This window comes from Rhinopithecus roxellana, chromosome 4, assembly GCF_007565055.1.
Source record: "Rhinopithecus roxellana isolate Shanxi Qingling chromosome 4, ASM756505v1, whole genome shotgun sequence".
Lineage (NCBI taxonomy): Eukaryota > Metazoa > Chordata > Mammalia > Primates > Cercopithecidae > Rhinopithecus > Rhinopithecus roxellana.
The window spans coordinates 164,029,277-164,056,292 of NC_044552.1; the positions used below are offsets into that span (position 1 = coordinate 164,029,277).

General features: G+C 35.6%; 1 protein-coding gene across 1 annotated transcript; it reads right to left on the minus strand.

The window, feature by feature from the left end:
- ZUP1 (zinc finger containing ubiquitin peptidase 1) lies at nt 1-26,750 on the minus strand. Its single transcript, XM_010373236.1, has 10 exons — nt 26,497-26,750; nt 24,654-25,226; nt 18,809-18,919; nt 16,878-16,999; nt 14,826-14,994; nt 10,612-10,800; nt 10,177-10,342; nt 5,843-5,994; nt 4,107-4,327; nt 1-252 (listed from the first exon to the last, which is right to left on the minus strand). The coding sequence occupies exons 2-10, from the start codon at nt 25,210-25,212 to the stop codon at nt 205-207; spliced, it is 1,737 nt and encodes a 578-aa protein (XP_010371538.1). The 5' UTR covers nt 25,213-25,226; nt 26,497-26,750; the 3' UTR covers nt 1-204.
- Nucleotides 26,751-27,016: the final 266 nt, after the last annotated feature.

The window sequence follows — 27,016 nt, forward strand, 5'->3', positions numbered from 1 at the left end:
CACAATGCAAAAACAAGACATTTTATTGAAATAATTACCAAACAATGAAGTATGACAGGTATAACTTAATTAACACAGGCATTTTAGAAATTAAATTATATGTTAAGACTTAGAGAATTCACAGATTCATAATTGTGTTAAGGAGTTCAATATCCACATGTAGAAAACAAAGTGTTGTTCTCAAGCACTGAAATGCTTGATTCTTCAAGGAATCTTCTCGGCTGTAAAGACTTGAGAATCTTGTCTCCTGGCCTTGAAAAGAAATTTTAAAAAACAATTTTAAGCTATAAGTCAATTAATTAGAATATGTGTTGTCACTCTAATATAAAAAATAAAATCTGGAATTTTTTTTTCAAGATAATAATGAAAATTCCTAAAGAAAAATTGTAATCTCAAACTTATAAAGTTAGGAATAAACATTTTTCCAGTCAAGACATAAACAAAGAAAATTCCAGATAAAGACAAAACAGTATGAAATAGAAAATGTCACTTTTTAATGGAATAATGAGTCAAAAGTAAAATGCTGGCTCAAAGTCAGAGAGAGATGAATAAAAACAGAGGAGGCTAGAGGAAGACAGGGCTGTGCAGAGAGAAACTTTATAAACATTATGCATATCCCTCATTATAGTCTTAAAAATGTCACTTCAAAAAAAATTTCAATGTTTGTGCTATTTTCACAATCTGAGTTCCAAATCAAGACATATCAAACCAAGCTAAATTAAAACTAAGTTAAATCAAGCTGAGAATACAAGAATGACACAATGGAAAATTAAGAATATAGTGGGGTAACTTTAAAACTGCATATCGGCTGGGTGCGGTGGCTCACGCCTGTAATCCCAGCACTTTGGGAGGACAAGGCGGGTGGATCACGAGGTCAGGAGATCCAGACCATCCTGGCTAACACGGTGAAACCCCGTCTCTATTAAAAATGCAAAAAATCAGCCAGGCGTGGCGGCCGGCGCCTGTAGTCCCAGCCACTTGGGAGGCTGAGGCAGGAGAATGGCGTGACCTCGGGAGGCGGAGCTTGCAGTGAGCTGAGATCGGGCCACTGCACTCCAGCCTGGGTGACTGAGCGAGACTCCGTCTCAAAAAATAAATAAATAAAAAATAAAAATAAAAATAAAACTGCATATCATAATGTGAAAAACAATTAAGGAACATGGCTATTGCATAAATTTGTGTTTACTATTTAACTGAACTGCATTAGGTGATATTGTCTAAAACAAATCCCTTCACCTAAACAAGTGCTCCAATATCTAGAACAGGGTCTGAAATTAGTAGACACTCAAAACATATCTATGGCAGAAACGTTTTATGGTAATTATAAGACAGTGGCGAAGATAAAAAAAATTTTTTGAAAACCAATCACTCTTTTTCTATAATAGTTGAATGATTATTAAAAGATCAGAACTAATCATAAGTACAAATATGAAGAACAAAACATAAAATGCAGTTATAAATATATTTTGGGATACCATAAACTATCAAATTTGTTTTTAATCCTGTAATTTAAAAAATTATAGTTATTGCTTTGAAGAAATAGACTTTTAAAAAATTAGTTATAAAAGCTAATATGAAATAAAAGTAAAATTACTATTCTGCCCTTTAGATAAAGCTGTAGACTTCCACCTGATGATCTGCAAAACACTTGGCACATTAATATTGGCTGAATTCCTACAGTATAAAGTACTGTTAAAAAGGACAGAATCACTGTAAGAAACAGATGCTTAAAAAAATAAGTTATATTAAACTAGTAAGATTAAATTTTTTTCATTTTTCAAAATGCAGTATCTTTTCAAGAAGAAATGTGAAACTGTTCATACAAAAGCTCAGCAAACATGACTATGAGGTTTTGTATCCTTACAGAAGAGGCAATATAGGGCAGGGCTCCAGATGCAAACTGCCTAAATTGGAATCCTGACTCTCTATTGAGCAGTTGTGCTACCTTAGGAATACAATTTCTCTCTGCCTCAGCATCCTCTTTTATAAAATGGAGATTAATAACGGTGTCTGCTTTATAGGGCTGTTGTGTGGATTAAATTAGTTAACATATGTAATGTGCTTAGGATAGCCAATAGTACAGAATAAGCATTAGACAAGTGTTATTTCAATCTATTATAATTAAAATCTTATTATATTTATTATTATTATTCCTTTTCTACCTGGCAGTGTTACACATTGTTAGCCAAGTTACGATTCTTACAGTTAAAGCACAGCTACTGTTCATGACTCTGAAAACTAGAACATCAAATGCACAGTGCAGAAAGCACATTTTTAGTATTCTAACCCCATAAACAGCTCAATTTCCAAAACCAGAAAGATAACAGCTAACTAAAATGTTCGGCAAGACTCCATAGTAATATTTAACCACACCTATGCTCTGGAATGTGTACATTGGTGAGCAAGTGTCTTGGTATTTTAAAATAATTGAAACAAACCTCTAACTTTATCTGGAAAAATTAATGATAGGGTTAAAAAAATTAATGTGGCTGGGCATGGTGGCTCACGCCTGTAATCCCAGCATTTTGGGAGGCCGAGGCAGGTGGATCACCAGAAGTTGGGGGTTCAAGATCAGCCTGGCTAACATGGTGAAACCCCATCTCTACTAAATATACAAAACTAGCTGGGCGTGGTGGCGCATGCCTGTAATCTCAGCTACTCGGGAGGCTGAGGCAGGAGAATCACTTGAACCAGGGAGGGAGGCAGAGGCTGCAGTGGGCTGGGATCAAGCCATTGCACTCCAACCTGGGTGATAAAGTGAGTGTTGGTCTCCAAAAAAAAAAAAAAAAAAATTAATGTATGAAATGTTCTCAGTGTGTACATTGGTGAGTAAGCATCTTGGTATTTTAAAATAATTAAAACAAACCTTTAACTTTCTCTGGACAATTTAATGATAGGGTTAAAAAAAAAGAATGCAATTTTTATACTTAAATCATTACAAATAAATCTTTTAATGTATCATAAGTAACTTAAAGAACCTCTTAAACAATCCTTGCCTTTACATCCCATGTTACGAGGCTGAAAAGATTACTCTAGCTCCATTATTTCAAAAACTTACAGTCCTTTCCCCCATGATCCCATTATCCTCCATAACTGTTTGTCTCTAGTCTTCAGTGCCTTTTCTCTTTAGAGGGAAATAAATCAATGTGAAGTATTTTGGAGCTTTTTTTCTTAATTTAGGGTTTACGCATTTTCTAGACTTGATGTGCTATCATACCAAGTGGAAATTTTTCAATTCCTAGGAATTTTTCTACAATATTATGACCCTCCCTGATAGTGTAGTGGCTAGGATTCAATTCCTAGGAATTTTTCTGTAATATTGTGCACATCACTTAACTGCAAGGAATAAAGACAAGAGGAAATTCTAATGAAGTTAAATTCTAGAAATGTGAATATCCAATAAGCCCAAGTACATAAAATAGAGCCTTAGGAATCACAAGAATCATATTTTAATAAACCATAATTATAAGACCAATATGAGTTAGGTCTCCTTGGATTAAGTTATTGATTTTCTTACTATATGTTTCTATTATTCATTGCTCACCTGACATTAAACACTTTTATGAAGCTCTAAGTATAGAAAGTCATTAAAGTACCATTTCAAATATAAATATGTTTATTCCAGAAAACTAAGAACATATAAAACCAAATGTCTTTTCAAACTTAATGAAACAGAGTAAGGTGCTAAGGAATACAAAGTGGGCTAGGCATAGTGGCTCACACCTGTAATCCCAACACTTTGGGAGGCTGAGGTGGGCAGATCGTTTGAGCCTAGGGGTTTGAGACCAGCCTGGGGACCATGGCGAAACCCCGTCTCTACAAAAAATACAAAAATTAGCCGGGTGTGGTGGCATGTGCCTGTAGTCCCAGCTACTCGGGAGGCTGAAGCAGGAGGATCACTTGAGCCTGGGAGGTCAAGGCTACAGTGAGTCATGATCACATGCCACTGAACTCAGGCCTGGTCAACAGAGTGAGACCCTGTCTCCAAAAAGAAAAAAAAAGGGGGGGGGGGGAGAAAAAAGTGATAACACCGATTTTAAACTAAAAGTTTTAAACTTTTAAGTTCATCTCATTCGAACTTCACATATAAATATTTAGATACTTACAACTTTCTCCTCTGGAGAAAGAGCACCCTCTACTGCCACTATCTGGTATTGCTTATGTTTTAAATTTCCCATAGATTTTCGAAGTTGCTTGAGACTGCTAGCCTCTATGTCTTGCTTTAATAATTTCTGCATTTCTCGAGAAGGACATCCAGGATCAAATATTAGCAAGCATAATGTTCGGTTTTTTTTCTCTTCAATTCCAATAACAGTTCGACTGTGACCTATCAAAAGATTTTTTTTTTGTTATACATATGTCACATCTACTTAGTTATACAAATAGTCTCTGTATATAAGCTGTGTGAGCATATGTGTGTTTAGAATATAAATATAGTCAGACTCTCTGACACATATGTATCTGAGTTCTCCTAAGACGTAAGAGTTTAGTTCTACTTCAGTTTTTTCATTTTAGTTTTCTAAAGGCTTCATTACAAAAAAAACTCTGCTTTTATTCTGCCAAATATTTTACTTTTCCTTTCCCAATCCCTTGATCCTTCTCATTCAAATTATCTCAAATGAAAGAACAAAAACTGTTCTAGAACAAAATTCTCATGATTCCAAAAGGTAAACAAAAGTAAACCTATAAATGCTAGAGTATCAGTGGAGGAAGCTTAACCTCTTATAGTTTGTATCCCTAAACAATGAAATTCCTAATATTTACTTCTGTTTATTTCTGTCAATCCAAACCATCATTCATAATTTACCAAGTATTTATGTGCGGAGTACTATTCCAAGCACGAAGGCATATAACAGCAGACAAAAACAGACAAATGTGCCTGACTTCTTGGAACTTATATCCGAATAGGAAGAGATATTCTATAAACGAGGTAAATAAATGAAGAAAATGCCAGTGGTGGGATGTTGGGATGGGTTGTACTTTTTTTTGAGACACCCTCATTCCGCTGCCCAGGCTGGAGTGCAGTGGCAGAATCATGGCTCACTATAGCCCCCAACTCCAGGGCTCAAGTGACGTTCCCACCTCAGCCTCCTGAGTAGCTAGGACTACAGGCATGTGCCATAACATCTCGCTGATTTTCTTACGTTTTTGTAGAGACGGGATCTCACTATGTCACTCAGGCTGGTCTCAAACTGCTGGGCTCAAAAATCCTCCTGCTTCGGCCTCTGAAAGTGCTAGGATTACAGGCACGAGTCACCATGCCTGGCCTTGAGTTCCACTTTTAAGTAAGGTAAGGTAAGGTCAGGGAAGGCCTCACTTAAGTGACATGTGGGTAAACACCCAAGAAGGTAAGGGATGAACAATGAAGGACAAGTGAACCAAAAACAGAAAACAACAAGTGCAAAAGGTCCTAAAGATGTCAGGAATATCAATCTTCATTACCCAACAAAGTACTGTAGAAATATCCATCTTAATTTCCTAAGAAAGTATTGTACTGTCAAAGGAGCTCTGAAAAATTAGACAGATTAATGTCATAATACTCTGTGCTATTATCAGACCAGCCTGGCCAACATGGTAAAACCCTGTTTCTACTAAAAATACAAAAATTAGCCAGGTATAATGGCAGGCGCCTGTAATCCCTGCTACTCAGGAGGCTGAGGAGAATCACTTGAACCTGGAAGGTGGAGGTTGCAGCGAGCCAAGAATGTGCCACTGCACTCCAGCCTGAGCAACAGAGCGAGACTCTCTCTAAAAAAACAAACAGAAACCTTAAACTGTCCAAAAGCAACAATTTGTTATCTTATAAATAACATTGTCAAGTATGAGTTATATTAATACTAACCTTGATGCTGAAGATAGATAGGAGGTTTAGATGTACACACTACCTTTGGACTCCCTTCCCCCTCTGAAGAATAATAGTTCAATATCCATTCAAATAAGCGAGGGTGTGTACCCAAAGGACCAGTTGACTTATGAAAATCAACAATATGACACCTATTAAAAATTGACAAAATGCATATTTAAAGGGCATTTTAAAATATTTTCATTGATGGAGTTATCAAATACAACAAATTCTTAGTTTAGAACTAACTTTTTCTAGCCATTACTTCCCTGTAAAAGAAGAAAGAAAAGTAAATACAAATTTTTATTATTTCTCTCAAAAACTCCTTTTTGTGGGGGATAACTATTTAACAATTCTCCCTGTTTATTCCTCTAACTAGCTAACTATTTAAAGAACTTCATATTAAGTCTGCTGACTAACCTAAAGGTTACAAACATTTTCTGATATATAAAATCTCCATGAATAGTAAATAATCACCATACTTGATTTTTAAAAAGTCATCTACATATAATTTTTTCAGTTTTTATTCTAGTTTCTAACCCTGATGATCAGTTAGAAGCTGATTTCTGATTTTAATTCCTCAATAGCCATTTGTATATATCAAATAGACCCTAAATACTTCAAATCTCTATAACAAAAAATAATTGCAAAGATCATAGAAAAATGTGTGTGTATCCACATCTATACATCTATCTCCTATTTGCCACCAGACCACTCTGGTATTCTTCCTTCAAGAGTAAGTCACCCTTGAATAAACAATTGTTTAGCCAGAAACACTGGTTATACTACTCAACGACTGTTTTTGAAAGGTCAGGTACAACTAAAAGCATTTGATAGCTTTATCATCACTTTAAACTACAGCACAGATATCCTGTCCTTGTTTCTCTTGGCAATAAAATCTCTAAAACATCCAAATTGCTAACCTCAGCCTCAGCAAATTTAATGCTGGTTACTGGGTTTTAAGTGCTCAAATAAACTTCTGGATAAACTGTTTATAAGTAAAAAGAATGTTTTGGGGTTAGCAGTTTGCATATTTACATTTAGAATACTAATTAAACAGTACCCTACAGAGTATAATTCATATAGAAAGCAACAGAAAGACATGTAAATAACTATTAAACACATTCACAATATATTAATAAAAAAGCTTTCTAAATTATTTAAGGTACGAAGAAAGAAGCTGGACAAAAATTACAGCTAGGGGCAGTGGCTCACGCCTGTGATCCCAGTACTTTGAGAAGCCAAGGCAGGTGGATTGCTTGAGCCTAGGAGTTCAAGACTAGCCTGGACAACATGGTGAAACCCCGTCTCTACTAAAAATAAAAATAAATAAACAAATTAGCCAGGTGTGGTGGCACATGCCTGTAATCCCAGCTACTCAGGAGGCAGAAGCACAAGAATCGCTTAAGCCTGGGAGGCAGGGGTTGAAGTGAGCCAAGATCGTGCCACTGCACTCCAGTCTGGACGACAAACTGGAGACAGACTCTGTCTCAAAAAAAAAAAAAAATGAAAAGAAAAAAGAAAAAGAATTACTTTAAAACTCAAAACATGACAGAGTATATATAATCTGAAAGTGTGAACAGATTGGCAAAAAGAAAAAGGAGGAAAGCAGAAATAAATTTAGAGGGCATTAAAATAGTTCTTTAAATTTAAATAATTCAAGAAAGTCATTATATATACACACAATATTAGTTTTTCTATATAAATGAAAGAAATATTTTTACCTCTGAATCTAATCAATTAATGTGGTAAAAAGAATGTGATACACTGGTTAAATAACTTAGAAACAAACATAAAAGAAAATATAAAGCCATAAAGCTTAAGGCAAATGTTCCATTAAACATGATCACAGACATCTATCTCTATTTCCTCTTAAAAGCCCGATGACACAATACTGAAGGAAAAAATGATTTAAACACCCAAGGACAAAGAGAATGGGAATAGAGAGGAAAAAAGCTCACATCTTCAGAAAATGGAAAGCAGCACAGAGAACATATCCAAGTAAATAAAAGAAAATGGAGACCGTATGTTTCAAAATCAGAGAGAGGCTGAAAGCTTAGAAGCACAAGGTTTGAGTACAGTGAGGCTAAAAATATGAGATTAATTGAAAGTTTGCTTCGAAGGCAAATCACACCTTAACTCTCCCCTCCACTAATGCAGGAACTCTAGGCAGGAGAATGAAAAACTCTTCTCTGGATAACTTCTGGGAAAAGATCTGTATATATAATGATATTTGAGAGTACTCCAATCAAATAGTAACCTTCCACCTAAGACTTCTAAATGAAATCTGCTAATCTGCAAGCTCTATGCAGTCCTTTTTAATGTTTCATTAAATCAGCTTTTTAATGTTTCATTCTTCACTCTCTGAATGGACAACCAAGGATTTCCAAAAGTTAAAAGAAAGCTTTCAAAATAGAAAAGACTAAAGTAAACAGACATGAAAATAAATTAATATGGAACAAACAAAATGCAGCCAATAGAAAGAAAACACTGGAAGAAATTTTGCAACCATAAAGAAAATGATGCTGTGAAATTACCCCTTAACATAATGGTGAAAATAAAAATTTCAATACAGTAATTGGGAGATAAATTTGAGTAAATCTAGAAAATAAAACAAAAAGTAAAGATTTTTTAAAAAGAGACATGATAAACCTAGAAGGTAAAGAAGTTCAGGCCGGGAGTGGTGGCTGAAGCCTGTAATCCTAACACTTTGGGAGGCCGAGGTGGATGGATCACCTGAGGTTAGGAGTTCAAGACCAGTCTGGCCAACATGCCAACATGGTGAAACCTCGTATCCCCTAAAAATACAAAAATTAGCCAGGCATGGTGGCAGGAGCCTGTAATCCCAGCTACTCAGGAGGCCGAGGCAGGAGAATCACTTGAACCCAGGAGGCGGAGGTTGCAGTGAGCCAAGATCGTGCCACTGCACTCTAGCCTGGGCAACACAGCAAAAACTCCGTCTCAAATAAATTAAAAAAAAAAAAAGAAGTTCAGTGGCCATCTATCAACAGTTCCACAAAGAAAATGGAGAGATTATAACTATCAAACAACAATAGTTAACCTCTGAAGTCACGCTGTGTGCCAGTCATAGTTCTAAGCACTTTATTATTCCATTTAATTGTCTAACTACTATTAATACCTTCTTTTATCAATGGTAGACCTAGGTACAGACGAGCTCATTCATTCAGCTATTAAGTAGGAAAGCTACGAATCAAGGTTAGGCAGTTTCACTCCAAAGTTCAAGCTCTTACCTACTATCCTAGATGGAACTAAGATCTTAGACAACTCACAATTCCAGATTCAAAGAGAAAAACAAATGCCCAACACAATGAATCAAAGCCCTATGCCCCACAATGAAATTTCATACTATCGTGAAATTATGACAGGCTAAGAGAAGACTGCAAAAACTTCCATAGAAAATAAATAGGTTATACATTTTAAAAATGAGAATCCGATCACATCTTACCATCTCAATAGTAATATTCATTGCTAGACATCAGAAGAATAGAAACTTAATTTGATGTGAAAATGATTGTAGAATTAAGAATAATACAGCTATCCAAACTATCATTTAAGTAATAATGACTAGGCACCCTTTCTCAGGAAACTAATGAAGGAAGTGCTCGAGCAAAAGGAAGTAATCGAAAAAAGAGACATGAAATCCAAGAAAAATCCAGGTCCTAACACACACACACACAGTGAACAAATGCTACATGGTAATAGCTGTAGATCTAGAAGGCAAAAAGTCCAGATTGGAGCAAAGAGGACAGAAGGCTCCAAGAAGGATGTGTCCAAGAATAAGGACAGCCTCAGATTACATGACAGGTGGGGTGCAAAAACTTGAGGCCATGATGTAGTCACATATTATAGTAAAAGAGAAAAGGAAACACAATTATTAACTCAAGAAAAAATTATAAATGATTTTAGAAAACAAAATCAGCAATGAGCAATATTTATGCAACTGTGTAATAAAATCTGATTTTATAAAATGATGTAAAGGATTTTAATAAAAACTGAGGTTTAATCATATTAGAAGGATTGAAGGTAAACAGGTATAAGATATTAAAACAGACAATACTTAAAACTCATAAACCACGAAACAACTACGAAAGCACACTATTTAAAAACAATGGAAGTGACAGTTGCCTCTGAGAGACAGGACTTGAGGGTAGAGGAGAGCACAAGATAGTGAACAGGTTGCTGGTTTTCATTGTTACTTAATTCAGTGCTACTTAATTTTATTTTTAAACTATCTCTTTGATAAAAAATAAAATTTAAGAAAACAAAGCTCCCAGATAAGGAAATAACATTTATTTAGGGTTTAAGGTACATACTTTACCCTTAGGGAGGTCAGGAGTATATATACTTCACATGCTCCAATCCAGGCCTTTGTTCCCTGTAACCTGTTATTAAGTTGGGAGGCCCCCTGAGGATCAAAACCTTCCTTCCATGCATCTTCAATCATAGATTGAATTTTTGGAATGCAAGGAACTGACATACCTAAAATTACACAAGCAAACATGTTACATGACTGTTAATAAAGTACTGAATAATATCATCTAGCAGTGTATCATGTACTAGGGGAACTGTACAGTTTTTAAGACAGTTATTCCTGACGTCTTCTATCATTTTCTCTTCTTCCAACCAGAATTCAGGTTTCTTATATAAATATCCGCTAATTATTAAAGCTATTAATTGTGTATGCTATATCATTCTATATCATATGTATTTTATCAGATGACAAGGTCAGAGCACTAGATTTCACATACCTTTTAAGCAATCATCATAAGCATCATTTTGTAATAATGATGAAAGTAGCATTTGGAAGTTTCTGTAACCACAACCCCAACCTTTGTCGCCTAAAGATGAATGGAAGTGATCCACCACTGAAGAAAGCCACACCTGCCTCACATCTGTGGCAGCATTCTGATAATACTTATGAAGTGCTTCAATAATTCCTAAAGTAGAAAAGAGATTTAGAAGCAGTCATTATCACTTTTATATGACTATCTCATACATTTTTAGTATCAACCTCTCCTTCACACTCCATATCTAAATCCTGTCAATTCCATCTTCTTCACCTTCTTATTGCTATAACCTTAGTTTGTGCCCTTGCTTGTTACTACAATCCAAGTTTCCTCACACTAGCATATTATTTATTACAGTTCATTGAAATTTTCTGCATCTGCAGGGCCCAGCACATAAAGTACAACTGTTGAATAAATGTTCTTCTTGTCTCTCCATTTTATTGTATAGACTACAGGAGATCATTCAGTCTTAATCAATTTGCTCCCAATCAAAAAATATTAATGGCTTCCTATTACCAATAGTTTTAATTTTTTTGTAATTTAAGATTTTATTTTGCAGATTATTCTGCCATTTTCAAAGCATAACACAAATGTTTTCATTTAAAAACTCAACTTCATGAATAATAAACATATCCCATACTCCAATACACTAAATTTCAACCCTTTAGTAACTTATACCATTTTGGTATTTGGGGAGATGAATTAATTTGTTTAAGACAACAGAAGACAACTTTTCTTAAGGCAGAACAATAGGTTTAGGAATCTTATTAACAGCCTTATAAACCTAATTAGAATAGTTCTAATCTATGTTTTATGAAGTCCACAGAAAGCTATCCATCGACTTACCTTTATTTCACATGACTCTTCTTGCTTTAAATTTGGCTGTGGCCTACCTGAACACATTAAACATAATTTGGCCCATGGAGTTTTAATTTAATTTTTTAAATTATAATTTTCAAATTCAGCATTTGCTAAGTACTTTTTATACACCTGGCACTATCTAAGTGCTAAGTACAAAAAGATAAATATGATAATATCCTTTAAAATGTCATGGACCCCAACTATAACAAGTGCTATAATACGGAAAAACTAGGTGTTAGGACAATGGACATCTGACTCTGTCCCTTTCCTGCTTTTAGTATACCCTCCTTATGTTTCAAAATTATAGATCCTTCACATGCTACTGTCTTCATAGACTCTTTTTCTGATTCTAACCTTGCTTTTGTGTCCCCAAAGTACTAGCCACATTCAGTCACAGAATACTATAGTTCTCTGTATATATTCACATACTCTACAGACTCTGTGAAGCCTATGGGTAGGGAGATCTTATTTATATTCCCCATAACTTTCTCATAGCTTGTGGCACCAAAGACAGTAACTAAATCCTTTTTGCTTGAATGGTTTCCTATAAGAAAATGGGTTTTTGTCTTTAAGAAAGACAATAAAAGATCAATAAATAAAAACAATTAAATGAACCAATAGTTGTAGCTGTGCCTTGCACCATGAAAAAGAGAAATACTGATCACTATAACCACTTCCAAAGAACTTAGAAAGACTTGAATTCAAGAAAAACAACAATTAAAATACTATATAATTGAGTACTAAATGTTGTAGCATGGAATGAATGGGTACCCTAGGAATTCAGAGAAAGAAAGCTAAATGTAGATTTTAATATCAAAGACTTTGATTAAGAGATCAAGATTTGAGACAGCCCTTTAAGAATGAGGTGGGGTGGCAGACAGAAAAAGTAGAAAGAAAAGTAATACACATTCTAGTATATTTAAGTATATATGTTACATATCAGATGGAGTGCCACACTGTCTTAGCAACATCATACAACTGCTTTAGGGGAAAATTTCCTTATACTTTTTATTCCTTAGCACCTAAATCTCTTTAGATATTTTCCACAGTAAATTTATCTTCAGTTACATTCTGTTGTTAAAATTTTAACAAGATTGCAGTATAATAGTGAAGACTCTTTAAATGATAGCTGCTTAATTAACACTTGCATAATTAATGAAAAATAAAAATCTCTGACAGTAAATCACTTCTATATTACAGGGCAGTGTGCTTTTTCACAGACATATTTTCTTCCTGTATCCTAACGAATCATATCACACATCTGTAGGATGCTCTATGCCATAGTGAGAACTTTTTTACGTGGAGACCCCTGAAAAAATATAAAGGCAGCCTTTAGAAACAGACTCATGGATATATGAAAATCTATAATATACAGTATTACAAATAGGTGGAGAAAATACAGATTCAATAAATGGTAGTGAAATAAATAAGCATAATACATACTTGCTATAAGGACTATTATAAATAAGGAGAAAATAATCAGATTCCTATCTTCTTTCTCCTCCCTCCAACATACACATACAAACAAATTCTGGGTGGATTAAAAATCAAAATGTGAAATGCCAAATAGAAATATTTGAAGAAAACATAAAGGTATATATTTGTGATCTTAAAGATGGGGGAGTTACTTAAGACACAAATAATAAATAGAAAGATTGAGAACTTTGATTATATTCAAATTAGAAACTTCTGTCTAATTAAAGGCACTATATATAACATTTAAACACAAACCATAGGCCTGAAAAAGATACTTGCATCTCATATAACTAATGAAAAAATAGTGTTCTGAATACTTAATGAACTACTATAAATCAATAAGAACAAACAACCCAATAGAGAACAGAGAAAGGAAGAGAATAAGTAATTCGTTCAAGAGGAAACTAACTCAGGAGTAATCCAGGAAATGCAAATTAAAACATGTATCATCTCATAACCTGTTAAATAGCAAAAATTTAAGTGTCACCATACAGTGTGTGAAATACACTGGTGTGAGTGTAGATTACAAGCACTTTGGAAAACAATTCTCGAATAACCTTAACAAAGTTGAAGACTTGCATGCCCTTTAACTTAGCATTCCAGTTCTGGATGCAATACTAGAGAAACTCCTGGAGGAGACATGCTAATAAATTATAAGAGTAGAAAATTGGAAACAATCTAAATGTTTATCAATATGAAAACAAGATAAGTGAGCTATAATTCATACCAGGAAATATACAGCAGCTAAAATGAATGAAGTAGAACTGTAAGAACCAACATACTTGAGCAAAACAATTTATAGTATACAAGTTGTATCCCATTTATATATAAACACATGCAAAATATTTTATGGAAATGTACATACACGGTAAGAGTACTAAAGCATGTATGAGACTGATAAATATCAAACTCGGGATAACAGTTCCCTTGTGGGGAGGGCAAATTAGAATCAGAAAAAGGGTACATAAAGGGCTTTGAATACCTATGAAAGGTGTTGAAGCTTTAAAAACTTTTAAGTAAATATGGCAAAACACTAAGATTCAAAAAATCTGGGTGGCAGTAACAAAGTTTGTTTCTATAAAAAGTCTGTTTATATATTAATATATACAAAGAAAAAATTTTAATACTTGTCAGAAAAAAAGCCATATTATGGGGCAAGGAAGATATGATTAGGAATAACCAGCTGTGTAACCTTGCTTTGGCAAAGTCACTGTAACTTCTCTAAGCAACAATGACCTTATTTGGAATATATAACAGTACAGGAGAAGATGTTTGAGTTAAAGGATACAATGTATATAGAGCTGTCAGTGTCTAAAAATGTACAAACAATAAAATAGCCACCAGCCATTTGTGACTATGGAGAATTTGAAATGTAGCTGCCCAATTGAGTTGTGCTGTAAAGTAGAAAACACACAATAGATTGTGAAGAATGTACAAAGAACGTAAAATGTCTTAGTAATAGTTTTAATACTGATTACGTGTTGAAATAATAATGTCATGGATACACTGGTTTAAACTATTACAATTAACTTCACCTGTTCCTTTTCACTTTTGTTAATGTGGATCCAGGAAATTTAAAATTATATATGTGGCTCACATTATACTTTTCTTAGCACTGTCTAGAGCAGTTTTTTAAATGTCAAGTAATACAATATAAAAGTAAATTTTTAAGTGAATTATTTACTGTAAAAATAATTCAGAAGTTTTAAAATGATACATTTAAAAAAAAATAATGTGCACAGATGGATTATGAAAATTAAGCAAAATTAAAATGATTCTCATTATTAGTTCAGTGGTGTAAGCAATATTAAAACAATGATTGATGTTTAAGTACTCACCGGAAGTTTTTGTTTTTCCATCATCAATACCAATAGCTAATGATTCCATCATATCAGCTTTTCTTCTATGAAATTCAGATGGAGGCATTCTTCCCCTATTTACTTCTATCTCCATATTTCGTAGTTGTTGTTGTTTGTATCCTCCAGAATTATCTAAACCATATTGTCTCTATTGAACATAAAAATAAATGACTTTTTACATCCCTGTAACTCTATGAGGATGGAAAATTATAATTTTATTTGGAAACATGTTGAAACATTCTAGTTTATAGACTTTATACAAGTTAACTTAAAGATTTTTACAAAAACTAACACACACACAAAAAAAGTATTGACTTAATAAGCAACCACTTCTTTCTAATCAATCTCCGGGGCAAGAGACTTACTTTTCCTGAAGTAGGGAAAGCAGAGGATCCTGTCTTTCTACCTCAGGTATTGGGAGAGGCAGAAGAGTTCTGAATCCTTTACTGATTTTTTCAAGGAAATTTGTCAGTCCTTGTTATTTGGTTTCCAGTCTAGTCCACAAAGGCCTACTTAATCCGTAATTCATTTAGTCAGTCATGTTACACAATCAATGAACTATGTTTTGTACACTGGACTGAGAATCTCAAATAGTATGTATAAAACTACGGAAAAGTTTTCTACGGAAAAGTTTTCAGAGACCTAAACGACTAACTTGCAAAGTTACATAATCTCCTTAAATATTGGAAACTTTTTGTATTGATCATGTTTTACATTACATAAGGCATAAAGGTCTTAAGAAAAGCCAATTTTCTTTCCTATTTTGCAAGTATTGTGAGTCATCAGTGAGAAAAAAATCCTACATTAGGTCTTCCAAAGCACATTCTAAGCAATGTGAGATGTTTGAGAAAAAAAGAGAGGTCAAATAAGTCCGGGAAAATTGTGATATGTACATGCACATTAGTATATTAAAGGTTTTGAGAAGTCCCAAAGTATACAAACCTGTTTAACTGTTTCAAACCTATTCAATTGTAAACCCTTTTTATTTATGCACTATCCTATCACTGCTAAAAACAGAACATTTAAAAACTATAAGCAACAGGCTGGGCACAGTGGCTTAGGCCTGTAATCCCAGCACTTTGGGAGGCCAAGGCAGGCGGATCACCTGAGGTCAGGAGTTCAAGACCAGCTTGGCCAACATGATGAAATCCCGTCTCTACTAATAATACAAAAAAATGAGCCGGGCATGGTGGTGCACACCTATAATCCCAGCTACTTGGGAGGCTGAGGCAGGAGAATCACTTGAACCTAGAAGGCGCAGGTTGCAGTGAGCTGAGACTGCATCATTGCATTCCAGTCTGGGTGACAAGAGCGAAACTCCGTCTCAAGAAAACAAACAAACAAACAACAACAAAATCTATGAGCATTATTAGCACAGATAACACTACAGTCTACAAATTAGGACTGAAAAAAGGAAAACAGACATTAAAATTTTGAATGCATTAAAAATATACCAGATGCTGACAGTTTAGTCCAACAGGTAAAACCACCCACCTGAGATAAATGAAGCCTCAAATATCATAAAAAAAGCATTTTCCCATAAAATAGTTCTTTCTAAATGCCTGAAATTGCAATCTGTAAAATAATTTAAGACTCAGGAGACATTAATTCTAGGTATAAATTTCACTTCCAAGTATCTATACAAACACTTAAATTCGGAGTCTTGGTTTCCTAATTTGTCCCATCAGCTTACACAGGTTTGAATGCAAGCTTTATCACTAATTAGCTGCCTGACACTGAGCAAGTTACTTAACCATTCCGTCTCCATTTCTTCATCTGAAAAAAAAAGCGGGGATGGGGGAGCCTAAAATAACCATGAATTTGTTGTAAAGATTTTGGGATATTACATGTGAAGTGATTACTCCTGTGCCTGACTGGAATGAATATGTATAAATGGTGGCTGTTACAAACATGTATCCTTTTTTTTTTGAATAATAACAAGGACAAAAATAATATACTGGAATCCTGAAAGCATATTTGAAAAATAACTTTACCAAATCAAAATATTATAGTTCTTATTAATCTTTGTACCTGCAGCTTCTGAAATTCTTCTATTTCTTGTCTTGATTCTTCAGATCTCCTCTTTCTGTCTTCTTCTTGCTGAAGCTGGTGAGCCAGTTGTAGATCACCAGAACACTGGACTCTATCCATGCCTGTTAGGTATTTTTATTGTTCAGAATAAAATAACTGCTACAATCAAAGATTATTTATTATTTAATACATGTTTTTAAAATAGAGTAAATGCTATTATTTGCCATTTATTCATGACTGTGATGATTTGGAACTGAGTACAAATCTAGCAAAACTTAGAACTGCTTCAGTAAGGAACAACCTCCAACTAAATGACAACTAATAGTCACTGTTTTTTTTTTTTTTTTGAGACGGAGTGTTGCTCTTACTGCCTAGGCTGGAGTACAATGGTGCGATCTCAGCAAACGGCAACCTCTGCCTGCCGGGTTCAGGTGATTCCCCTGCTTCAGCCTCCCGAATAGCTGGGATTACAGGTGCCTGACACCACGCCCAGCTAATTTTTGTATTTGGAGTAGAGACGGGTTTCGCCATGTTCATCAGGCTGGTGTCAAACTCCTCACCTCAGGTGATCCACCAGCCTCGGCCTCCCAAAGTGCCGAGATTACAGACGTGAGCTACTATGTCCAGCCTCACTGAGTGTTTAAGCTGTGACAAGCACTTTTCATTAATTATATTATTTGATCTTTATAACAATCTTATGAAGTAGATATTATTATTTACTGAGGAAACCGGAATTTTAAAAGGTTAAGTAACATCCTTCATTGATACTCCTTAACATAACTAAGGCAGATTGATTTTTCCAAGAAATACTAGGGGAGAAAAAGAAAATAATAAAGAGCATAAAAATACACATTTACAAAGTACAGGTGTTAGATAATAATTTAATTACTGTTTGGCCCCTGAAAATGGTAAAACTTTGCAACATGTCACCCTGCATCTTCTCTACTCAGTGTCCCCCAGATCCATTTGTCAGTGGCTTCTGGCCACTATCTTGTCTCCTTAACCCCTCGACCTGATGTTTTAATTATATCACTGAATATTCTTCCTTTCCTTTCAAAGTTCTCAGCTGCTGCTACATCTTCCTATTTGGTCACCCTTCCATTCTTGGGGATATACAAGTCACAATCAATGTTTAGTGTCCCCTGAGGCTATCTACAGTGATTTACTTAGACCATATCTTTTTCTTATTACCCACTATAGGTTTACAGTGTAATATATGTGTTCATACAAAGCCTATCATAAATAAGAGTAAGAATTAGCAGGCATTCAGAAACCACCAGAGCAGAGGACTTTTCCATCTTTGCTCCAATAATCTCAACTTTGGGTTAGAGTGAGTGAGCAGTAACACTGTCCGTGAACACTGATACTGGTACTAGGATCATTGACACTGTACACTAAAGACCTCTATCTTAATAGAAGCTATCTACGTACCTTAAAAAACTGAAATAGGGTAAAATACAATTGGTTTCTCTTGGGATCTACTTTTTATTTTCGTTCAGTGGGCTTCTAAAATTCATACAGAATTTTTCCACTTCTAAGACACCATAATAATTACTTAAAGCCACTATTAAAAAACGTAGGGGAGAAAGGAAAATTTTTATAGAATCACAATAAAACCAATAAGTCATTTAGAAGCTGCTCAAGCAGCTCAAGATGCATTGAAAGATATTTTGGTTATACAGTTCACATTCATTTGTCAAATTTTAGGTGCCATATGGCAGTTTTCTAGTTCAACAATTTTTCCTGACCAAATACAATATTCAATTACTTCTAGCTGCTAAAGAAATGGCCTCAACTTGTAAATATAACACTTTTAAAGGAAAAGATGTATTTTTAAATATTTTTTTCCATGTCACAAATCTAAAAATTAGATATGTGTCCTAGAAAGTAGAAATTAAATGATATTTTTATCTTTAAACATATAAACATACCTTGGCAAAAGCTGTTTTCTTCCAAATGCAAGTCAACATGTTCCTGAAGAATATGGTAATTGGTACATATAAGCCCACACATAGGACAATCATAGAGTGGCTGATCACAGTCTGTATTAGAGACATAATTAAGTTGTTTTTATTTTTTATTTTTAATTTTTTTTTTTTTAAGACAGGGTCTTGCTCTGTTGCCCAGGTTGAAGTGCAGTGGCACCATCATGGCTCACTCCGGCAATCCTCCCATCTCAGCTTCCCAAGTAGATGGGGCTAAAGGGACGTGCCACCACGCCCAGCTTTTTTTTTTTTTAGAGATGGGGTCTCACTATGCTGTTCAGGCTGGTCTCAAACTCCTGGATTCAAGTGATCCTCCTGCCTCAGCTTCCCAAAGTGCTGGGATTATAGGCATGAGCCACTATGCCCAACCAAGTTGGTTTTATTTTTTTAACTTTTAGGTATTTCACCCCATGTCAAAGACTGTCTACCACTTATTAACCTTACATAAGTAAAAGCTCTTTGTAGTGGATTTAAAAGCTATTTTTCTAGTTCTAGGGTCAAGATAGAAGGCTGAGCATAGCAAAACCTCTCACACCACTCCAAAAAAGGGAAATATTAATAATAAATATTCAGATCTGTAGTCAAAACAAGAGAAGCAGAAAGGAAAATCAAAGTGGTAAGTAGGGCCCAGTCTAGACATGGGTTTTTAGGGCTAAATTCTCAGCACCCACCAGAGTGGTAAGGTGCTGAACTTAAACATTCAGCATAAAGCTGGGAATTAGGGTAATACTGTTTATACAGGAGCAGGAGATTAAAGAGCTACATCCATCACATAGCACTGCAGGCAGACAGGTCTAGCTTGCCAAAAACAGAAGTGGTCCATCTGTAAGACCAAGACCTAGCAGATAGGGGACATAGAAGAGGGACCCAGAATTGTGCATATACGCAGAGTGGAAGCATGGAGCAATCCGTATATGTAAGGCCTGGTCTGAAAGCAGAGACTGTGAATAGCCAGGGTGAAGGAACCATGAAACTGCTTCACAGGGAAGGGATCATATAAAACTCCCAGAACAGATGAACACTAAAATTTGAATTGATAAACGCATTGGGGGCTGCAATGCCAAGAAAAACAGCCCGGAAATCTAAAACTGAAAAAGTTACCTGTGAAGAAATGGAGCTACAGTCATCCTAATAAACAGTAAAATAAGTATGTTCGAAATGCTCACTGAAATAAAGGAGGGAACTGAATCTTTGAAACCAGGACACAAAGTTACTAAGCAAAAACAGAAAGATGAAAAAAATGAAAATATTAAGATATAATCATTGGAATAAAAAATTCAATGGCAAAGCTCAAGAGAAAATGAAGTATTAATAAGTACTCAGAAAATATTTCCAAAATCTGCACTAAGAAATAATGGTATACAGCTTCCATAAGTAATGCTGGGGGATATAAGAGAAGTCTTTCAGCCAGTTCTCTACCATAAAATGCCTTAGAGTCAGAGCCAATGTCAAGGAGGCCTTTGCTTATCTCTTTGATCATCACACTACTGCAAGCCAAACCCTCCGTCCCTTCTAGTTTTAAGTGATAACCAACCTTCCTCAACATTAGACCACACTACACCTCATATCCCTGTATACCTTTTTTACCACCAGAATCTAAACTAAGCCTCAGAGGTTAGCCATCATCGTCCAGTGGAGTCATCTAGGGTTGACATAACCACCAACGCTGTTCTGTCAATGAATCCAATCTAATTGTTCAGTGGCAGTGTCTTAACAATCTTTAAATATCTGAAGGACATCCACTGATCTGACCCAAGCTACTACCCCTCCTATTTTCCCAATATCTACCCAATGCCTTTCAGAAATATCATCTATCATCAGTCAGCTTCTCTATACATGCAATCTTTCTCTGAATATTCACTTCACCTTCTTAACTAAAATCTGGTTGGTTCATGACACCCCATTTTCTCTACAGCCCCCTAACACAGAGGCAACTTTTCTTTCACAATTCAGGGCCCTAGAACTAGAAAAGGCATCCCCTTTGCTCCCTTTCATCGCTGTCAAACCTGTTTTAAGCCCCATTTTTGTAATAATTCATGTCACCATAATATGGCCTCGCCTACCTTTTTTAGTGCCTAATATTTTCTGAAGTCTTAGACACTCCTTTCATTTACTAGCAGCATTTTTAACACCTGGATCAAAATCTTCTTTTCCTAGCCCCTATACTATGATCATTCTTAGCAACTTCAAAATCCACAGGGATAGTTCTATGCCTTTGTTTCCAATAATCTTTTCCTTTACCCTAATTTACCTACCGAATGACAAAAATTATACTCATAATTTGTTATCACTAATAAATGAACCACCTCTGAAATCTCAATTTCCAATATCACTCCCGACCACCTATCCTTTCACCTCACTTCTTTTAATTCTACCACTCTAAAAACTGTTTGACCTAACTAAAACCTCCTATATAGAATATACAAACCCTATTTTTTTGTCATTCATTACCACCCTCATGTTTTTCTTTACTTTCCAGTCCAGATTCCATGCATCTTCTCTATATGATAATCATTCCTTAAAAACCACCTGCAAATTCACCTTTTCCATTTACTATAACTGAACATTGGTTAAATCTAGCTATTTTCCTATTTAACTTCTGTACTTCTAATGACAACAGGTCTTTTTTAAACTCAACTAAACATTCAGACTCATAAGACTACCATAATTCACCAGTTTACTGGTCCTGAGAAACTTACAGGAAACATTGTGTCAGCAAAGGATTGTCAGGCATTTTTAATCAATACACTTATTTTTTTCCTTGCAGCAGTCCGTAAATTTTCATTATTAGCAGATAATAAAATGATCTACTTAGAATATTCAAGGGAATTAATGTAGAATTATTAAAATTAGTAACAGGCCAGATGCAGTGGCTCACACCTGCAATCCTAACACTTTGGAAGGCTGAGGAAGGAAGACTGCTTGAGCACAGGAGTTCAAGACCAGCCTGAGTAACATAGCAGGACCTCATTTCCACTAAAAAAAAAATTATCTGGGCGTGGTGGTGCAGGCCTGTAGTCCCAGCTCCCTGGGAGGCTGAGGCAGGAGAACCACTTGAGCCCAGGAGGTCAAGGTTGCAGTAATCCATGATCATGCCACTTAACTCCAGCCTGGGTGACATAATGAGACCTTGTCTCAAAAAATATAAAATAAAATAAAATCAGTAATAGTTGAATAAGACTGGATACCTCAACTATCTAAAAAATTGACAGTGTTTCTATAAAACTACAAAAGTTTCTTAGATGAGAGGGAAAAAAATCTAATTTACAAAAGCAACAGAAACTATAAACTATACAGAAATAAAGCTAACACAAATGTGCAACGAAAAATCAACACAAGGTCGGGTGTGGTGGCTTATGCCTGTAATCCCAGCACTTTGGGAGGCCGAGGTAGGTGGATTGTCTGAGGTCAGGAGTTCCAGACCAGCCTGGCCAACATGGCGAAACCCTGTCTCTACTAAAAATACAAACATTAACTGGGCATGGTGGTGGGTGCCAGTAGTCCCAGCTACTCGGGAGGCAGAGACAGGAGAATTGCTTGAACCCAGGAGGCAGAGGTTGCAGTGAGCAGAGATTGTGCCATTGCATTCCAGCCTGGGTGACAGGGCGAAACTCCATCTCAAAAAAAAAAAAAAAAAAAAAAAAAAAAAAAAAACCACAAAATTGTATTAAAGGATACAAAAGATGACCTGAATTAACAGGGAGATGTACTTTGATCTAATTTAAAACAAAATTACAACAGTTTTCATGAAACTTGACAATATGGCTATAAAACTCAAAGAAAAGAATGAGAAGGTCTAAGTTGATAATGAAAATGAAGAACAAGGGAAAAACTGTCCTATCTGATGTTGATGACATTTTACAAAATAGTTATTAAAATGGTGGTGTGATAAGGAAACGAAAGTCACATACATAAATAAAGAAGTAAGAGACCAGAAACTGGCCCACACAGACATGTAATAAAAGACAGAAACTATATTATAAATCAGAGATAAATCTGGTTTCTGCACAGAGAAAACATAAAAATTAGATCCCAAGTTCACAAAATACACACATGTACACACACACACACACACACAATCCAGAAAAAATTTTAAAAAGTGAAAAGATAAAACATTAAAGTTTTTAGAATATATGAGAACACCTTTTTGAACTCAGAGTAAAGAATACTTTTTTAGACAATACATAGAAAACAAAAATAAAATTCAAATACTGCACAAAATTCAAGGATAAGCAACATCTTATAGAATACAGCTGAAGGATTAGTATTGAGAATATATTTTAAAAGCAACTGAATAAAACTCAAAAAATATTTGACAATATCCAGGTGAAAAATCCATGTAACTTAAGTGTACAAAAAATGTAACATGCAGTTCATAATAGAGGAAATTAAAATAACTGCATACAAGATATTGACTTCATAATCAGAGAAATGCACTAAAAAAGAATGTAGACACTGACTTCATATCTTTTACAAAAATTAATTCAAATGGATCACAGATCTAAATGTAAAATGCAAAACTATCCAACTTCTAGAAGTTGGCAAAGAGTTTTTAGACACAACACCAAAAGCATGATCCATGAAAGAAAAAATTGTCAAGTTGCACTTCGTTAAAATTAAAAACTCCTACTCCATGAAAGACTCTATTAAAAGAACGAAAAAACAAGCCACAGACTAGGAGAAAATATTTACAAAATACACATCCAAAAAAGAACTTGTATCCAAAATACAGAACAATTTTTTTTTTTTTTTTTTTGAGACAGGGTCTTACTCAGTCACCCAGGGTGGAGTGCAGTGGTGTGATCACGACTCACTGCACCCTCCACTTTCCAGGCTCAGGTGATCCTCCTATTTCAGACTCCCAAATAGCTGGAGCTGCAGACGCAAGCCACTAGGCCTGGCTAGTGGTTTTTTTTTTTTTTTTTTTTGAAAAGACGAGCTTTTGCCACGTTGCCCAGGATGGTCTCCAACTCCTGGGCTCAAGGGATCTGACCACCTCGGCCTCCCAACTTGCTGGAATTACAGGCAACAGCCATGACACCTGGCCTGACAAATTCTTAAAGTCCAACAATGAGAAAAAGACCTAAGATCCTACATGTGTACACACCAACAACAGAGCCTCAAAATACATGAAACAAAACCCGACAGAGCTGAAAGTAAAAACAGATAAATTTACAATTATAATCAGGGATTTCACAACCCCTTCTCAAAAACTGATAGAACTACTAGACAGTTCTACTATAGAAAACGAGCAAGGATATAAATAATCTGAACACAAACAACAGGATCTAGTGACATACATATAACATTCCACCCAACAAAGCAGAATACACTTTTTTTCCCAAGTACCCATGGAACATGACCAAGATAGATCATGTCTTGAGCCATAAAACAGGCCTCAACAAATTTAAAAGAACTGACATCACAGACAGTTTGTTCTCCAATCATAACAGAATAATGGAGTCAAACTAGAACTCAATGCAAAGTCAGAGAGTCCAGGACAGTCCAGATGCTATTGGGTTAGTGACAATAAAAAGAATACCCTGTGGAAACTAGACAGAAAGTTCCAAAACTACTCTCAATGTAGCCGAAACATTTTATTTCTGCATCAAAATTCTTTTCCATAATGTACTTTTATATTTCAATAATGGCAAATGAAAAATGCTATAGACATAAAATGGATTTCAAAATACATCTGTGGTAAGCTGACTTACAAACCAACTTTTAGACCACCACATATTAAATTGAGGCTGTAAACTTATAATAATTTACATTGAAATGAAAACTTTACCTTCCAATGGAATGTCTAAAAGATTGGCATGCGTTGTTTTCACATGAGTTTCCATATCTTCACTATGCTCCTCTATTTTTCCACAGAATGGACATTCGGGAGGACCGTACGTTGTTTCATAGATAGATCCTTTTACTTCGGTTAGGCCAGCCTGTTTTTCCCTACTTTTCAGGAATTTTCTAGATTCAGTTAAGTTCTCTGAATAAAAGGCTTCATGTTTTAAAGTACTATCTTTAGTCAGGCATTGAGATGAATTTTTTGGATGATTAGATGCACAACCTGAAAGAATACTTGAATTAACTTCCACTCCACACTGTAGGGTGTTGTCTTTCTTGTTATCTGAAGTCCCAAATTGTACAGTATTTATCCTCTCAAAGTTTCTTTCAAGTGTATTCTGCTCAAAATGAGCTGTTTCAATATGAAAACACATTTCGCCATAATTCACACCTGACAACTTGCAAAACGGACATACAATTTCATTTTCCATGTGAACAATTAGGTGAGCTTTCATGTCTGGTTCTGAGGTTACCGTTTCACCACAAATATCACAGGAAAGCATGGTATGACAAGTAGCTAGAAAAGAACATAACATTATTTTAAATTTCAAAGTAAGATTTGAAGGAAAAATGTGTTTCATAAAATGATTTGAGACAATTATTTGGTCTTTAACGCTGGATTATTTTGATGAAGTCTTCAATGCACTTACTGTTCCGCAAATACAAAAACTTATTTATAAATATCAACCAAAATTTCAAGTTTATGTTTTCAAAAAAAAAGGCAATAATAATGAAAACAAGTAATTTTTAAAATAAAATATTTCAAAAAAAGTCTCTGGCCCAAGGCGGAGAAAAAATAACGTTTAAAAAATTGTCCAGGTAAGATAAATCAAGTAAGAAAAAATGAAGAAAAGAAACCTATTTATCAACTGATATAGCTAAAATACTGAACACTGAAGCTGATTATATTGAGGAGGGTAAATAAAGACATCTTAATAGCAGAGTTTAACATTTAAACAGCCTTAAATGTATCACACTAATTTAAGTGCTTTTATTATCGTTCTACACAAAAAAATTCTGGCTCAGATAGGTCACAAGCAGAAAAAGGTGGAAGCCAAAATGCCAACCCCGTCATGCTCCGCAGCCTGTATCCTTAGCCCCAAGTATAAAAGCAGAAGTGGTACAGTAGAAAAAAGCACTTATTCCAGAGTCAAGAGAACTGGGTAATAATTTCAGATTCGTCATTTTGGGCAAGGCATCTCATCTCTCTGAGGTTGTCAAAGACTACTGTAAAATCCAAAGGTAGTTACTTTTGGATTTTATGGACAAATAAAGTACTGACTACTGACATAAAAGTGTTTAAAGACTATTTAAAATCAAACAGGAAAAGTAATGGCACTATTCCCTTCATTTAAACAAATTTACCTTTAAAATACCTCCCTACATTGTCCTTATTTTTCTCATTTCTCTCCAGACAAATGGATATAGTCTCTGATTTTAGAAGGCAGTTCTCCCGGGCCCCCAGTGGGATTAAAGTCACACCCGGAGTTTATTCTCTTCCGGTGGTTGGGACACGGTCAGACACAGAATGATGCACTTGGGCATGGACTCAGACGAAGCGGGTAAGAGACAAGAGGGTACCCAGGCGCCTCAGAGGAAGCGAGTGAGAGACAAGAAGGTACCCAGTGCCAGGCTAGGCACTTGGTGGGTGAAGTCAGAATGCCGCAAGGCCGAATCTCCCAAACGTTCCGCGCCAAAGGCACAAGCCAGGGACGCGAAACTAGCAGGCACTAAGTGGGTCAAGGCTTTGGGCCTGGGGAATGAGGGAGGGGACCATCAGTTCTTACCGGCCCAGAGGCCAGCAGCTGCCACACTGCGCGTCGCTAGGCTTCCCCTTCGGGCCTCGCTGGCAGAGGAGTGCGCGCGCGGCGTCCAATACCTCTCCCGGCCTGATGACTGAGGCCAGGCCTTCCCAATACGCAGAGTTTCACAGTTAACCGAGGAAAGAATTAGGAACTTCCAACACCTCGGCCGTCAGTACCTCATTCAAAAGGCACTTCCTTTCGCCCACGGAAAAGAAAGAATCCCAGCATGCGCCGCTCCACGCCGGTCTGTGTGCAGTGCATTCTGGGAGATGTAGTCATTTTTGCATTTCTCCCATTTCCGAGTTTTTCCTTCTTCCATCGGGTTTCCTGCTCCTGATTTGCTAGGAGAGAAAACTGGGCTCTGAGGTCTTTCAGACTTAATCTGAATAAGTTCATAGGGCAGGTCCTGGGGCAAATAGTCTACAAACTCCCTGTAGGGCCTGCTGCGTAGCACTCTATTTTAGTATCAATAAAGGGCTTATAATGCTGCTAGGTATCAAGC

Coding starts and splice junctions, on each gene's coding strand:
- ZUP1 (XM_010373236.1), bottom strand. CDS start 25,212: ATGCTTTCCTGTGATATTTGTGGTGAAACGGTAACCTCAGAACCAGAC. Junction 5,995..10,176: donor CTGACCTCCCTAAGGGTAAA/GTATGTACCTTA, acceptor AATTTTTAATAG/GTGTCATATTGTTGATTTTC. Junction 4,328..5,842: donor TATCTATCTTCAGCATCAAG/GTTAGTATTAAT, acceptor ATCTTTTGATAG/GTCACAGTCGAACTGTTATT.